The sequence below is a fragment of the Stegostoma tigrinum genome, chromosome 11 (genome assembly GCF_030684315.1).
Source record: "Stegostoma tigrinum isolate sSteTig4 chromosome 11, sSteTig4.hap1, whole genome shotgun sequence".
Lineage (NCBI taxonomy): Eukaryota > Metazoa > Chordata > Chondrichthyes > Orectolobiformes > Stegostomatidae > Stegostoma > Stegostoma tigrinum.
The window spans coordinates 47937202-47955502 of NC_081364.1; the positions used below are offsets into that span (position 1 = coordinate 47937202).

Below are 18301 nucleotides of genomic sequence, written 5' to 3' on the forward strand. Positions count from 1 at the left end.
ATCACCTACGCCTTGAGCTCTATTAATGACTTTGGGATGTCTTTGAGGTAATCATTGCACCTACAAGATAAATAAGCAATCATTCAAAATACACTTTAAAGTTTTATCCTATTAATTGTGATAATTTTTTCAAGCTAAACAATTGTACTTTTTTTAAAATTATACCTACTAGATGGTCATAGAACTGACAAGATAAACAAGTAGACAGTCCCCTTGACAGCTATATCAATAACCCCTGCTGAGCTGAATCCAATAGTTTGCTTTACAGTTCAGCCAAGCATTCATGTTGGGATGCTATTGTGCAGCTCTATAAACAAAACTATCACAGCTGAATAATTTAGAGTCTTTGAAGTCATTGGAAAGATTAGCCTTCAGTCCAAGTTTTAAAGTAGCCAAACATATTCTAAACTGTCATACAATGAAAAGATTAAATCATGGAACAGTTGGTAGAATCATATCTGAATATCACAATTGCTGAGTGTAGAAGGGCACTTTATCAAATGGAAAATATGTTCCAATACATCTGAAGACATTTCCACTTCCATTGTGTTGGTCAAATGCATGGTCATTTACCTTTAAAGACAAAGCTGTGTCACTAGTATTTGTATTAAAAACATATTTAATTTCATATGTCTTAACTGTAATGCTGTATGGTGTCAATACCTTTTCAACTTACCTGTCAAAGGGTCCTGAGTCCAAACTAGGATTCCCCGTGATTCACAACACTTCTTGAGCTGGCATGAAACACCATTCATAGAGTGGCCTAACTCCAAAATTTGAATTGTTCCAAAGTGCCTAATTCTGCAATGAAACCAGCAATGCCAGGATTTGTAACCCACTGTATTTAATCTGCTATTCAAAACTGCCTACAACAGGAACAGAACTCCAAAAGGGGGTCCAATTCACTTGATGTAGGTTTGTCCTGCATCCGGACAGGGAAATCTGGTCTTTTACTTCCTTACTATTAATGCTCACAGGCAAAATAATGTAAACTTCCAGACAATTTTAATATCCATCATCACTGATATGTCTCCTTAAGTATCATGCTACTTCTCATGTTTGCAAATCACTTGTCTTTTGGTTAAGTTTCAAGTTGAGAATTCTGTTAAAGGCATTGCTGTGATAAAGGTTCATGTTAATGACAGATGTGAAGTCATTCTCTGAATTTTAATTGCCCATCCACCTCTTTTCATTCTTTTAAATAAAACGAAGGACTGTGGATGCTGCAGATCTGAAAAAATTACAGGAGATACTCAACAGGTCTGGCAGCATCTGTGGAGCGAAAACAGAGTTAATGTTTCAATTCCAGTAACCAGTCTTCAGAAGTTCTTGAAGGGTCACTGGACTTGAAACATTTACTCTGCTTTCTCTTTTCAGATGCTGTAAGATCTGCTGAGCTTCTCCAGCAGTTTCTGTTTCTGTCTTCCCATTCATATTCTTGCTTATCACCAGACAACTAGAATGAAATTAAATGAGCGAACTTGTTATTCTTCATATGGTGACTACATTGCACTGACGCAGCAACATTAATACAGCTCATTTCAATTAAGCATTGATTTTTTTTAACATCTAATGAGGGCAATATATAAACTTTAATCCAAACTACATGTTATCTAATCAACTGATTTGATTGAAACCAAATATTGTCTTTTCTTTGCTGTTGTTTAATTACAACCTTCAAACTCTCCCTTTAATTGTGTCACAGGAATGTTTGTACCAAAAGCACTGCAGTGGCTAAAGAAGGCAGCTCACCCACACTGCCACCCCTCAACACGACCACACACACACACACACACACACACACACACACACACACACACACACACACACCTTCTTAAGGACAATGAGGGAGAGGCAACAAAAAGTGGTATTGCCAATGAACCCCACATCCTAAAAATAAAAAATCTAATGTATTGTTTGTTCACTATCAGTACTGTTAGTAAATGGACTGTCAATTCCAAACACCGCTTAATTTAGTTAACATTAACCTCACAAAAGTCACTGTGAGTATAGCAGATACTAAATGAGGTCAAAATCTGTTCTGTAGTTGAAATCTTCCTTGGAATGTCCTGGAGTTGTTTTCACTTTTTTTCTGGAGGATGTTTGTGTTACATCAATAACAACGTATTAGCGCTCCTTTAAATATTGAGCTTGAAAACACAAATGACTTTGAGTTCATTGAAGACCTGCCATACAAAGAATGAAACATCATTGTCATTCTAGTTATTCAGATTTACACAAAAGTCACAAAAGCTAAGGAGCTAAGCAATAACTTTTTAGTTAATGTTATATAATTCCACACGTGGAAGCAAATTGCTTTAAAGTATAAGGAGGACAGAGAGTCAAAAGTTTTTTCTTTGAAACATAATTGTCATCGTAGTTACTCAGATTTGCACATTTTTTCTTTGGTGTGATAAGGAGAGAACTGCAAAGGAAATACCTTATAGCTGATGGAAGTTACACAAAGCAAGGGTGGAAAGTTATGGTAATTCCAACACAGTAATTTGTTCAAACAGTCTTAAGGAATGGTATATATCTTGCTGCAAAGCAAGATAGTTTAAGCAAGTGAAAACAGGAGAAAAACACAGTCATCTGGCAATATGCAGACTAAGATGCCACAACTGTAAACTGAACACTGACATTTGATTCAAGCCATGTGTCTCTGACTAAGGTTTGAAGCAGTTGATCATTGTCTCAAAACGCACATTATAAAATTATGTGAATATTGAATTTTTATTTTTTCTACACTAACCAAGAAAGATGCAGATATGCATGTGAAATTCCATGTTATCCTATTACATTTGTGTATGGGTAAGTAGTTTTAGTAATTCTGATCAAGTAAATATTCTCTTGTGTTTAATTTCTAGACTTCATAGTACTTATTACTAATTAGTTTGAATTTTGTTGAATTAGTTTGAATGGTTTATTCCATCATTACCAATAATTACCTTGCTACACTGGGAATTACAAATCTATATGTATTTGGCTTTATGCTTGAATATTATTTTCTGTTACTCAGGCAACTTCCAGTTGTACAGTGTTCCTTTAGTGACACATGCCTTAATTTTATCAAGACCGCTCATATCTGAGAGGAAGGATGTACTAGCCCTGGAACGTGTCCAGCGGAGAAGGTTATGTGACATTACAATAGCAATTTATTGTCACAGCTATTTTAAACAAGAAGTTTTATAAGTCGCTTAAATTAATGACAGAACTCATAATAAAGAAGGAAATAAAGTAAAAGTACATCACAGTTCAATTAATGTCTCCTGAGTTCGGGTCATGCTGGAAAACTGGTCTGAAACCGTCCCACCATGCTGAGACAAGAACTCTACACTGAAACATTACCGAAAATAGGATATTTGTAAAGCCTCCTCCTCCAGCGAGTAGTTTGATTGTCCACCACCATTCACAACTAGATGTGGTAGGATTGCACAAATCTGATCTTTCTGAAGAAGTGTCTAGGCCCGAAATGTCAGCCTTCCTGCTCCTCTGATGCTGCTTCACCTGCTGTGTTCATCCAGCTCTACGCTTTGTTATCATAAATCTGATCTGTTGGCTGTGGGATTGCTTAGCTCAGTATGTTATATGCTACTTACGCTGCTTGTCATGCAAGTAGTTCTGTGTTGTAGTGTCATCAGGTTGATGCCAGACTTTTTTTAAAAATGTGACTGGTGCTTTTTCTGGCATGCCTTCCTCCACTCTTCACTGAACCAGTGTCAGTCCTCTGGCTTATTTGTAATAGTAGATTGGAGGTATGCCAGGATATGACATCAACTAGATGTGGTAGCCCTTCACCTCAGGAAGGACATACTAGCCCTGGAGCACGTCCAGCAGAGATTCACACGGATGATCCCTGGAATGGTAGGTTTAACGTATGATGAACGGCTAAGGATCCTGGGATTGTACTCATTAGAGTTTAGAAGGTTGAGGGGAGATCTAATAGAAACTTACAAGATAACGTATGGCTTAGAAGGGGTGGACGCTAGGAAGTTGTTTCCGTTAGGCAGGAAGACTAGGACCCATGGCAACAGCCTTAAAATTAGAAGGGGTAAATTTAAAACAGAAATGAGATGACATTTCTTCAGCCAGAGAGTGGTGGGCTTGTGGAATTCATTGCCACGGAGTGCAATGGAGGCCAGGACGTTGGATGCCTTCAAGGTAGAGATCGACAAATTCTTGATCTCAGAAGGAATCAAGGGCTATGGGGAGAGTGCAGGGAAGTGGAGTTGAAATGCCCATCAGCCATGATTTAAATGATGGAGTGGACTTGATGGACCGAATGGCCTTACTTCCACTCCTGTGTCTTATGGTCTTGTATGGCAGTTTCTAAAATGTGTTTTGAAATCCACATGTGGGATGATCTTTTCATTTCCTTTGTGACTGCACATCATTATTTCTTCAAAGGGCTCTATTAAGATTATCACACACATATTGCACTTTGCAAGTATCATTTCCACCATTCAGTGGCCTATAACTCCCAGGTGAATTACAGTTCCCTTATTATTTAGTTCTTACAAAATAAACTGAGCTTTCATTTCGCTACTTATGTCATCTGTATGTTGCGTTTAATATATCCTGATAATATTGTTACCCCTCCTCCCTTTTCCCATATTCCCGCTCTGAAATATTCTGCAACTACAAACGCTCTTTTATTCATTCTATAGGTGTGGATGTCACTAGTTTGACATTTATTATTCATCACAGTTGCTTTAATGCAACAGTGTACCTTGCAACATCACTTCAAAGGGCAGTTAGGAATCAACAATATTTGGGCGTAGCTGAAGTCGCATACAAATCAGAGCTACTAAAAGCAAAGGGTTCCTTCCTTAAAGGATGTCAGCAAATCATTTGGAATTTAATGGTCACTTTTTTTACATGTAATTCATTTAAACGAAGTTCAATTCTCAAGTTCCATGCTTAGGTATCCCTCATTTTCTAGATTATTAGTCTACACTTTTGTCTTATACTGTCACCCTTACTATTGTAAACTGTATGCCTGCTAATACAGTTATGTTGTGCCTGCCATAGCAGGCTGTGCCAATTATAAGTTTGTATTTGTCATAGTCAGTTTCTTAGTTTTTATGGCATCATTCAGACCCTTTTAACCGTCTGAACACCTTGCCTTTGTTGATTCCATTTGTCTTATTGTGCAATAGCAAGTTTTAATATTTTCTAATAGTAGTTGTTTGTGACCTGAACTCTCTTCATGACTTTTGTGACTTTATTTCTTCAATCTTTCCAAAAAGCGTCTAATCAACTGCTTGATGAGACAAGATACAAGTCATTTACCTATTTGTTTCATTATAATGTAAACATAAAGAATAGACATTATGACCAGATTTCCCATAATTCATTTCATAGAATTTATCTTATTGTAACTGTATAAAACAATACATATATATTTATATATCATAAAACAGCACCAGATCAGTCCACATTACTGGATCATCTTAATTATCATAAACAAAATGATGCCCACCCTCCAGCATTTCTGACCACTTTAACTCAGCAAAAGCTTCTGCAGTCTTTAGTTGGAGACAAGAGAACTGCAGAGGCTGTAGACCATGATCAGCAACCGAATTGCATTCAACACTTAACTGCAACTTCATGTCCTGGCATACTTCCAATCTACTATTACAATAAGCCAGAGGACTGACACTGGTTCAGTGAAGAGTGAAGGAAGGCATGTCAGAAACAGCACCAGTCATATTTTTTGAAAAAGTCTGGCATCAACCTGATGACGCTACAACACAGAACTACTTACATGACAAGCAGCGTAAGTAGCATATAACATACTGAGCTAAGCAATCCCACAACCAACAGATCAGATTTATGATAACAAAGCATAGAGCTGGATGAACACAGCAGGTGAAGCAGCATCAGAGGAGCAGGAAGGCTGACATTTTGGGCCTAGACACTTCTTCAGAAAGATCAGATTTGTGCAATCCTACCACATCTAGTTGTGAATGGTGGTGGACAATCAAACTACTCGTTGGAGGAGGAGGCTTTACAAATATCCTATTTTCGGTAATGTTTCAGTGTAGAGTTCTTGTCTCAGCATGGTGGGACGGTTTCAGACCAGTTTTCCAGCATGACCCGAACTCAGGAGACATTAATTGAACTGTGATGTACTTTTACTTTATTTCCCTCTTTATTATGAGTTCTGTCATTAATTTAAGCGACTTATAAAACTTCTTGTTTAAAATAGCTGTGACAATAAATTGCTATTATATTCTAATGGCACATGACATCAGGTTATAATCCAACATGCTTGTTTGAAATCACAAGCTTTTGGAGTGCAGCTCCTTCGTCAGGTAAAGTCACTTCACCTGACAAAGGAGCAGTGCTCTAAAAGCTTGTGATTTCCAAACAACCTCTTAGACTGTAACCTGGTGTCATGTGACTTCTGACTTTGTCCACCCCAGCCCACCACCAACACCTCCACATCACGGCTACCATCAACACCACAAACTTCCAGCTCAAAGTAGAAAGGATCTCTAAGAAAATCACGCATATTCTATTCGAAAGGGGGGTTCCAGTGCATTACTGCAAACATAAAGTTGTACATTTGCAACCATCGTGAGCCAAAAGTGCCAAGTGAATGATCCATCTCAGCCTTATCCAGAAATCCCCAGCATGATGGATGACAGATTTCAACCAGTTTGATTCACTCAAGATGACATTAAGAAATGGCTGGAAACAGTGAAGGCTTATGGAACCTACAGCATTCTAGCAATGGTATCAAAGACTTCTTCTACAGAACTATCTGTCGCTCTACCCAAGTTGTTATTGGGCAATCACGATACTAGCAGCTACCCAGCAATAGAGAATATTGCCCAGTTATGCCCCATGCACATTTAGCAGGGTAAGTCCAAACCAGCCAGTTATCACCCATCAATCTATTAATTATTAGCAAAGTGCTGGAATGTGTTACTGATCATACTATCAAGCAGCACTCACTCAACAATAACCTGCTTACCAATCCAAATAACAAACAAGCCAAACTTGACAGCAAGGCAACCACCTATCTTCTCCTCTATCCATCTTCGGTCCGCCTCCCCCTGTCTCCCTATTTATTTAAGAACCCTCTCCCCATCCCCCTTTTCTGATGAAGAGTCTAAGCCCGAAATGTCAGCTTTTGTGCTTCTAAGATGCTGCTTGGCCTGTTGTGTTCATCCAGCTTCACACTTGTTAACTTGACAGCAAGGCAGCATGTGACCAGTTTGACATCAAGAAACCCTCGCAAAACTGGAGTAAATGGAGATCAGTGAAAAATTTTCCTAGCACCTTAACAGTGTCTCAGACTAGTGCCCTAGGCTCAATCACCTTCAGCTTTTCTATCAATGGCCTTCCCTCCATCAGCAATGGGGATATATGCCAATGATTGCACATGTTCAGTACCTGCCACCTTTTCAGACACTGAAGCAAAACTTGAACAACGGTTTGGGTTGGTAAGTGATGAGTTATATTTGCACCACACAAGTGTGGAGTAATGACTAAGTTCAATGAGATATCACTCCTTGCCATTCAAAGGCATTACCTTTACTAAATTCTCACCATCAACACCTTGCGGTCACCAATGACAAGAAACTGAATTGGATCAGATATGTATGTACTGTGGCTACAAAAGCCGTCAAGTTTGGAATTCTGCAGCGGGAAACTTACCTCCTGACTCTTAAAATCGGGTCCACCACATTCAAGGTACAAGTCAGGAGTAAGATAGAAAACTATACTTGTTTGCATAAATGCAGCTCTAACAACACTCAAGAAGCATGCCACTATCCAGGAAAAGCATCCTACCAGACTGGCATCCATCCACCACTTTAAACATTCATGTCGGTGTTGTGTGGGCTGCAGTAATTCATAAATGATCACAATCTTCTCAGGAACAGTTAGGGATAAGCAACAAATGATGACATAGATAACAATGCCATATGACTCTTTTACAGGGCACCAATTCCGTTTTTCCTACACCATTGGTTTGAACCTGAATTGTTCATTTTATTTATTTAATGTGCTGTCTCCAGAATCACTTGTGCCTATTCTATAAGTTACCAATGGGAGAATGTTTCTCTGGTGCTATAAAATCATGCTCTCATTGTTATGACTATGGAATTTTCTATTACCACTACATTTGCTTCTGCATATAGCAACCCATTTTCTTCGTAATGCTGTAATATTGCTCATAATCCAGTAATGACAAGTCAAAAGCCTTAGGGACACAGAAGCTGAGCTGTGGACTTAAACACATCCAAGTAAAACAGGAATACAGGTAATTTTCAAGGTAATTATAGGTTTTTACAGTAATTTTAATGTCACCTATTGGTGAAAATCTCAATAAATCATTTAAGGTATAACTTCAGATTTAACATTGGTTATGTAAACATTTTCAAGGATGGTAAATGGAAGACTTGTAATATGCGTCATCTTTAATCATAGCAAATGTCAGTTGAAGAAACAGTGCTACTTTCTATAGCACAGCTTGATTTAATTACAGCTAGTGTCAGTAGGAGAACAATTACCTATTACGACGGTGCCTGCAGTTTTCAGTTAAACGCTCTGTGGACTAGAATAAATTAAACTGCATGTTTTTTCAGGTATAGCATGTTGTTAAGCACATGCCTTATGTTTGCAATTATATTTCTGTTTAGCTACATCTTTTAAATTCAACTGCACGGCAGACAAAAGAAGTATCAATAGAAGTTCTAATAACCTTATAAAAAGGTGGATAGAAATATTTATAAAACTACAATCAAACTAAGGAGGCTGTTTTTTGTAATCTTATTCTGCAAACAAAGTTCAATTCTGTCTTGAATTTTTATCTCTTTTATTAGTAGGAATGAAAAATGCTTCATGTGCTTCAGATGTTGTAATTTGGCTTTGCTTTATTCTTTTCCAAACTCAACTAGGTATTTGGTATTTAAAGTACGTTTCTACTTCACTACCAGGAGAAGGTAGTTTGTGTCAATCAAGAAGTGGGACCACGAAATGATCATATTCTGAAAATGTTCTAAAAAGTTGAATTATTTTTGGTAATAAACCATAAATTCAGAACACTCCAACCATGTAAACAGTAACAAAATACACTTGTGGCGAATGAAATATATTGTACTAAAGTAATTAGCTACTCTAACTTATGGTAAGCTCCCAAAAACAAAATTGTGACGAAGATTTTTACATAAAAATGTAAATGTGCACTTTATCCTTTGAGCGGGATGGCTGTAATATTAGTCATACACTGTGTAACAATCAGGAGACCGTAATTGAATGTGGGAACAAGGATTTGCAAAGAGATTGTTAAAAATTGCTAATGCTAGAAACTGGAAATAAAAACAGAAATGGTAAAATACATTGTAGACATTAAGGTTTTTGAAATAAGAAAAGGCACATTGATATTTGTTTAAAAACCAATGTGTTCTCTTCTGAAATACCACTGAAAGGAATCTACAGTTACTTTCAATTACTTTCTGTTGTCATTGTCTGATTTATTTATTTCCAACTGCCTTTCTGATTATTGTTAAAATTAAATGACATCTAAAAACATGATAATAACTTTATTTTTATTTTGATACTAGTATTGAAGTGAAGTTCCACATTTCTCCTAACTAACCACATTGCACTGTGCAGGTTCACCAATACTACAACTGCCTCCCCGAAGATAAGGTTCCATATGTTAACAGCCCGGGAGAAAAATATAGAATCAAACAGCTGCTACATCAACTACCACCACATGACAATGAGGTAATTGTCGTGTATGTATATAGAGTCAGTTTTATGAATGTTATCCAATACATTGTGAGATAACATTATGAAAAACATGCAATGTACCTTTGAACTATTGTGTTTCAATATCCTGCATTCTGCATGCAGCATCTTAACTGCACGGTGCTCTTGTGTTGAAACTCTAGGGATGTCTACTGTTAGTTACGAAGCATACATTATACCACCACTACTGTGAGATTGCACAGCGCCGTTGCTGTCTCAGGGGAATTGCTTCAGTTCTGAAGCTGTGACAGAGTTCTAGCACTTGCTGTTTTCTATGCTTTCTTCTATTCTCCTCCATTTCCCAACCTATATAGATAGTAGAATTCTACATTCAGCATCCCAGTGACTTTTCACCTGTCTTTACCTTTGTTTGCATTTCCTAATGGTACTACTTTTGAGTACAGATAAATCTACAAAGAGGAATCATGTAGTTTTATTATTCATTTATGCAATTTGTGTGATATTGCTTTAGCAATCCTGTATTATTAATCCCCAAGTGCCCTGGAGAATTTGGTAATGAGCTACTGCCTTGAACCACTGCAACTGTTGTGCTATAGGGTCTCCCACATGGAAGGGAGTATCCAAATTTTATTCCACTGATAATGAAAGAATGGTAATATAATTGTAATTGTGTGTGATTTGGAGGGAATTTGCAGGTAGTGGTTTTCTAGCATATGCTATCCTTGTCCTTCTAGACAGTAGAAGTCAGGAACAGGAATTTGAAAAGCGCTGTCAAGTGTGTTTTCAGAATGCTACTTTGTGTGCATTTGTGGTGAAGGGAGTGAATGTTGAAGTTAATGGATGGGATAGCATTCAAATGGATTGCCTCGTCATGGATGGTATCAAGCTTCTTAAATGTTATTGAACTTGCACCCATTCAGGCAAGTGGATGGTATTCCATCACACTCCTTACTTGTGCCTTATAGAGAGCGGGCAGCCACTGGGGAGACAGGAGGTGAGTAGGTTGCTGCAAACTTCCTAAACTATAAGTTACATCAGTAACTGGTATCTCTCATTAGCCACAGCCTTCCTGTTTTTGAAGTAAAATGACAAAATGGATGGACAAAACAAGTTGTGTGAGTCTCCAGCATACTGATTATTTGTGCAGGAAGCGGTACTAATATCACTAGTGTGCACTTTACATTTCAGTAAATTATGAGATTTATCCTAGTAAGTTAATTCAACAATCTACCTAACCTTCAGATTTGGCAGTTACGAAAGTACCAACTTCCAAGTCATCTTGATGAGAAAGTTATCATTGTATAAACTGAGCTGCCTTGGTGAAGAGAGAAATGTTGATTTTCCTTACAGAGTAATACACAGAAACCAGCAAGAGATAGAGCTCTGCCAAAATGTTGTGAATGAAGAAAAGCCTTCTGAGGCAGAGCTCCTATGGAGTGTCTCAAAGTGTACTTTTGTTGATAGATCAATGCCTGATGGTAGTACCAGCATATTCTGGCTTCACTCTAATATTGTTTTTTGATATAACTTGTATTTTTGCCTCCTCTTTCCCTTGTTCCTCCAATATGTTTATCATGAAGTGTTAGGTTCCTGTGGGAAGCCTCTTATGCAGCCGTCAAGTGCTTGTTCAATAATTCTGTTTAAAATGTGTTGTCAGAAGGTAAAGCCAAATGGAGGGGAAGGCATCCTGAACAATACCGTAACTTTATCTTCCCTCAATTACTGCTTGCAGTGAATCAGAAGATATGGCTGAAAATTTCAATTAACAATTTGAGTTCAACGGTTTCCTCTCAATCAGGCATTTCTATATTGATGAGCATGCCCTGACGCCTTCAAAATAATGGCGCACATTCTTAAGATTAGGTGGAAAAATGGAAGCCGCAGATTTTAATGATGTCGCATTCCTAACACTATTCATTATGTTCTAAATTCAGTAATGATAAAGTAATTTTGGAACATTACTTTGGTAAAAATAATGAGCCTCATAAAGATCCAATTGCTGAATAATGTTCTCCCATTTGGGGTCATGACATCTCTGCTTCTGATTTAAGAAGTATTAAAGATAAAATAGTTGCATATTGCCAAAGTTACAAATATCACAACATTTTCTGCCAAAGTAATTAGAAACGCAATATATTGTGTTCTTAAACCATCTCACAAAGTTGGTTGAAAAAATATCTTCAATTATGGAATAATACATTGCTAAATTTCTTATGAATAAGAATCAAGCACTAATAGTGAGAACTTAATAACCCTACCAAAGTTAAATATGAAAACTGAGCTTAGACTTCTGTCAGATTCAACTTTCTACACTAATATCATAAATACCACACGTGAATAAAATTCAGTAACCTTACCATCCCCATTTTAAAAATTGCAACCTAACATAACTCACATGGTATATACTGGAATATATATCTAAATTATCCCTACTGTCTAAAGTGCAGGAAAGTCGAGCAAAGTGTTCAAGGTTTTAGCAAAGATCTGTAGCTCGGGTTGTGGTGATGTTGCCGACTTGCTTGCCAAGCTGGCTTGTCTTCATTCGTCACTGTGCTAGGTAACATCATCAGTGAGGCCTCCGATGAAGCGATGTCCGCTTGGAATTTCTACTGCCCAGTCCCTAGCACAAGCCCACCCACTCTACAACAAACACTCAAGGATTAAAGACCCCATTCCCACAACATGCAGAACCGAGATGGGGTGTTCCACTCCCAAACATCCCAGATGTCCTGTTATTTCAAGGACCACAACTTCCCTCCTTCAGTGGTCGAAAATGCTCTCAATCGCATTTCTTGCGTTTCCCGCGCCTCTGCCATCACACCCACTCCCTGCAAAAAAAGAACAAAGACAGAATCCCCGTTGTCCTCACATATCACCCCACTAACCTCCGGATTCAACGTATCATTCTCTGCCACTTCCGCCACCTGCAATCTGACCCCACAACCAAGGATATATTTCCATCTCCACCCTATCTGTCTTCCATAGGGACCACTCTCTCCACAATTCCCTTGTCCACTCCATACTCCCCACTAGCCTCACCACCTCAGCACCTTTCCCTGCAACCACAGGAAGTGCTACACCTGCCCCTATACCTCCCCCGGCACCTCCAGCTAAGGAATCAAAAAAACCTTCCACATCAGACAGAGGTTCACCTGCACATCCGCCAACGTGGTTGACTGCATCTGCTGATGTGGCCTCCACTAAATTGGTGAGACCAAGCGGAGGCTTGGAGACCATTTTGTAGGGCACCTACACTTCGTTTGCGACAAATGACCACACCTTCCAGTCACGAACCATTTCAACTCTCCCTCCCACTGCCTCAGTGACATGCCCATCCTGGGCCTCCCCCAGTGTTACAATGATGCCAACCGGAAACTGTAGGAACAGCCCCTCATATTCCGCCTCGGGAGCGTACAACCCAACGGACTCAATGTGGACTTTATCAGTTTCAAAATCTCCCCAACCCCGGCCTCATTCCATGACCAACCCCCCCCCTCTTATCTCCACCCCCTTGACCTAACACAACCTGTTTATCTTGTCTCCTACCGTTCCGCTCCTCCCACCTCACTGACCAATCCCCATCACTGCCTACCAGTATTCACCTATCAACATCACACCTAACTTCCCTAGCCCACCCCTCCTATTTATTTCAGAGCTCTCTTCCCTCTCTCCCATTTCTGAAGAAGGGTCCCGACCCAAAATATCAACTTTCCTGCTCTTCTGATGCTGCCTGGCCCGCTGTGCTCCTCCAGGTTCACACTGTGCCATATCTTATACATGCAGAACCAATGTAGTTTACAAAATACCATGCAATGACTGCCACAAACATTACATCAGACAGACAAGCGAGAAACCAGTCATCAGAATACACAAACATCTGCTAGCAGCAAAATGACACCACAAACTTTCCTTGGACAATGAAGGCCATCAGTTTAACTGGGACAATGTAACCATAGTAACCCAAGCCAAACATAGATACACGTGGGAATTCTCAGAGGCATGGTTCTCAACCCATAATGCAATCAACCAACATATAGAATTGGACTTCATATACAAACCCATACAGAACAAAACGAGGAATGACACTACTGACCATAAAGAGGTGTAGATTAGGTGGGTTATAGGGGGATGGGGCTGGGTGGAATGCTCTGAAGTTCGGTGTGGACTTGTTGGGCTGAAGGACCTGTTTCCACACTGTAGGGATTCTATAAACAGAGCAGACAGTATAAATTCCAACATCGCTTCATCGGAGGCCTCACTGATGATGTTAGCTAGCATGGTGACAAAACATCTGAATGAAAACAAACCAGCTCATTGAGCAATTCAGCAACTTCACTCTAGCAAACTTTTGAGGGGTTTTATAAAAGGTGATGAATATTGCTCATTTTGTTTTTACCTTGAGACATAATTTTTTACAAAAGTCTAAATAAAACAATTTGCCATTCAATTAGGTCAACATAGACTGGGCTGGGAATTTCTCCATTGTCACTGATCAAGTTGCTGTGAGATCCATTGCAGGCTAGACTGAGTTTAAAAAAAATTACAAATGGGTATAATGTCCTATGATTATCATATGATCCATTGCCAGGTGCGTTATTGCAATTCACTTGATGAAGAAGAAAAGAAAGAACTGCGCCTTTTCAGCACTCAAAGAAAAAGAGAAAGTTTGGGAAGAGGCACAATTAGACCTTTTCCTATAACCATGACTGGTGCAATTTGTGAGCAGGTAAACACTTCGTTTTAATTAAAACTCTTGCTTAGAAAACTCTAAAATTCAAATAGTAGTCGATAAAGTTTATAATATTTCTGTTTTTGAAAAGTATGAAGACAGGAGACATAAAGATCATTGTGGACCGATTACCAAAGGAACTGATTCTGTGCTATGTGGTTCATGTGTATGCCAGAAAAAATGACAACTTTTAACCTTTTAATAACTTTTGGCAACATTGTAACATTTTGATCCTTTCTATTCTCAACCTTAAAACTACTTACTGTTAACTCGGGTACATCTCCACTAACACTGAAAATCAGTCAGCAACCATTTCCATGCCTTCTGTCTCGGTAGTACTTCCTTGCAACAAAGATGGAAAAGTCAGCAGCATGGTGAATCAACAATGTATGCCACTGGACTTTGGGAAGTACCGTACTGCACAAAACATTGTAATTTTAATATTATGTGAGATGTCACATGAGGAGTACAGTATGTTGGAACACATTTTGTTGACGAAAAGCAGCTGAAATGATAAGGAAACTGTGTCTTGATGGTTGCTACACAGCGAGAAAAAATCTAAAAATTAATTTGCTCTTGATATCTAAGTAACGGTTAGCATTTAAAAGAAAATTTTCATAAGTATTACAAACACATTTCAGTGTTTGTTGGCTTTTGCTGGTTTCTTGAGGAGCAAAGATGTTTGAAATAAAGACTTATTGCAAATTTACACAGCTTTTTGGACTCCCTTTCTCTCTAGCTTACTTAAAGTTTTTTTTTAATGTTGGATTTTCAAATCTACATCAGGCAGGCTTTTGGCAGGGAGAAAATAAAATGTGCTGCAGTATAGGAAGGTAAGAACAGAATAGCCTATTCAACCTGTCAATCTCCCTCAGCCACTCATTTGGATCATGGCTGATATTCTATCTCAACGTCATTTTCCTCACTGCCTCCATATCCCTTAATGTCATTAGTCTCCAGAAATGTGTCTTGAACTTGTTCAGTGATTGAGCTTCCACAGCCCTCTGGGCTAGAGAATGCTGAAGATACACCAATATCTGAGTGATGTATTTTCTTCTCACCTCTGTCTTAAATAGATTATGTCCCTTGATTTTAGACCAACCATCCAGACAAAATGACCTATCTACCAAAGTGCATAACTTCACATATTCACCTCTTATTCCAACTATCATGTTCTTGCTCATTTATTTAGCCTGTTCAATTTCCGTTTAAACCTCCTTTGTCACAACTTACATTACCATTTAGTTTTGTTTTATTGACTAATTTGGAAATACCCAAATGATTTATGTCAATTGTGAATAGCCGCAGCTATAACACTGATGCTTGTGGTATCCCCTACGAACAGTCTGGCATCCTGAGAATGAACCATTTATTCTTATTCTGTGCTATCTGCCTGTTAAATAATTCTCAACACATTACTCCCTGCTCTGCCTATTCAATGCCATCTAATATTTTATTTGCTGATATCCAATGTGGGACCTAATTGGTTCTTGAATGCACTGCTCCAGTACTGATTTGAATTATCCAGTCTATATGTAAATTATATCAATTTTCATGATTTATTCCATGCCCAATATTCCCACTATTACTTAGTGGCCAGTAAACAACTCCCACTATTGCAGTTAAATGACTCCAACCAAACTGATTATACATTTTGGTCCTCGGATCTTAGATCTCCTCTCACTAATGTGCTAATTTAAGGGTAGTAGCTCACAGTTTTCCCACGCGCCCCTAAGCCTGTCACCATAAAATGGGGTAAAGGCACAGGGTCACCCATCATGAGGTCTTCTGAGGCCCTAAAGTGTTGAATTAAGGGCCATTTAAGGACTTGCCTGACGAAGACCTGTCGCCATGATGTACTGGCATTTCAAATTAATAATGAAACAGGCTTTAAAGGTTCAAAGTTAGAATTCCTGGAATTCACAGTCAAATTCATGTTGAAACCTGGTTGCTATGTTTATCTAAATAGCAAAATAAATTTACAGGATTTTTCCTCATTGTTGAGTAGGTTGAGTGGATTTCATAATAGATCATCTTTTACATTGTCTATACAAGAGGCATGTGGCTTCAAGAGCTAAATATTATTATCTCTTTTTTTTTGGTATTCGTTGTAGTAATCATTCCGTTGAATGCACCAACATATGTGGGTTCCTCTTGTGAATGTCCACAGACGAGTTATTACCATCTGGCCCATCAGCTAAGAATGAGAGTAGCAAAATTGTAATACTCCATGCTGATCTAAAAGGCAGACTTCGTCAAATTACCTAAATCATTTGAAAGAAGTTTTCTTCTTTCAGTCTACTTAATTCTTGTGAATATTTCATGGTTTTTGCTATAATTTTTAACCTAAGAGAGGGGTTTACATATGACATTTATCCTGATCAAATTGCCTACCTTATGGACCATCACCCTCATCGGATGATGGGTAATTTTATTTATATGTAGAGATTCAATTTCTTTTAATAATTGGGGAAACCTTACCTATGGACAGTACTTAATTGCCACATGCATGAAACGAAGAAAGATCCATCTGCCCTCCTATGACCTTTCAACCCTTTTGAGATCTGTTTAGCCATATAATGGTATTAGAGACATTGATCCCAACAATACAGGAAGCCTGTGACAAAATTATAATACATTTGCTCAGCTCCCTGTAGGTGTCTTTGGGCTAGAGGTAGCTCAGTTGTCAAATATTGTTCATGTTTCTTGGAACAATGTCTGGAAATTAATGTTTTATTATACAGTACTTATTTCAGATTTAGCTTAGAAGATTAATGAGCAAGCATGGAGACAGTAACAAGATAAAGGATGAAATTAAACCTTGAAAATATGCTTGTGTGATGGGCTCAGTGAGGATGTTTCCAAAGAAATTGCTATGAATTGTCTGGGATTCTAAAAATATTATGGAGATAATGAGCTCTGCTGGCTGCCTTCTCTATTTCTCTGGCATAAAAGTAAGGCTGCAATTGCTGACACCAAAGAGCATGCATATGAGCAGTGATATCTCTAAAGAATATAGTTTAACAAAGAGTGACAAATACCAAATAATGGTATAATTTAAATGAAGAGTATTTGTGCAAGAAAAATAATGTTAAACAAAGTAGAATTTCCCTTCTATGTTTTTAAATATCGTCTCAATATTGTGTGCATGCAAAGCAGACAGTCATCATCAAAGTGTTGGTGTTTGCAAGGAGATCATAAAAATAATTTGGTTAGCAGTGTATTTACAAGATGACCATAAGCAAGACTGTCAGTAACAAAAACACAAGGTTTATTATTAAGAATAGTTATTCAAATTGTACTTAAATATAGTAAAACACTTAAAGCAGTTAACTTTCAAAAGAAAGATGCATCTAACTAAATTGTATTTTTCAGTTAAAATGAGTAACACTTCATAAGGCTGGCCACTGAGGTACCAGTATTTTTAAAAATTATTTATTATCTGAGATGTGTTACCTACTTCTCTTAATGTTGAATATACTACAATTTTATTTTAATTTTAAACTAGTGTGGAGGACAAATCAATGGTGGAGACATCGCTGTATTTGCTTCACGAGCAGGCCATGGAGTTTGCTGGCACCCTCGATGTTTTGTCTGCGCCACATGCAATGAACTATTGGTGGATCTGATTTATTTTTACCAAAATGGGAAGATATACTGTGGGAGACACCACGCTGAATGTTTGAAACCTAGATGTGCAGCATGCGATGAAGTAAGTTCACAAAAACAGATCTAATCTTTAGATTCCAATAAAAGTGAATGTTAGATTAAAGTAGTCCACTTTAATCTAAAATATGACAGCATGAAGACTATGAAAATGACATATTTAGCATTTAATGTAAT

General features: G+C 38.1%; 1 protein-coding gene across 13 annotated transcripts in view; it reads left to right on the top strand.

Annotated features, from left to right (window-relative positions):
• prickle2b (prickle homolog 2b) overlaps positions 1–18301 on the top strand; it is a 301893-nt gene that overhangs the window by 265676 nt on the left and 17916 nt on the right. For all 13 annotated transcript variants that reach the window (XM_048547909.2, XM_059649935.1, XM_048547910.2 and 10 more), the window contains 3 exons: positions 9631–9744; positions 14318–14455; positions 17967–18170. In XM_048547909.2, coding sequence (XP_048403866.1) covers positions 9631–9744; positions 14318–14455; positions 17967–18170 — 456 coding nt within the window. The remainder of the gene's footprint in view (positions 1–9630; positions 9745–14317; positions 14456–17966; positions 18171–18301) is intronic.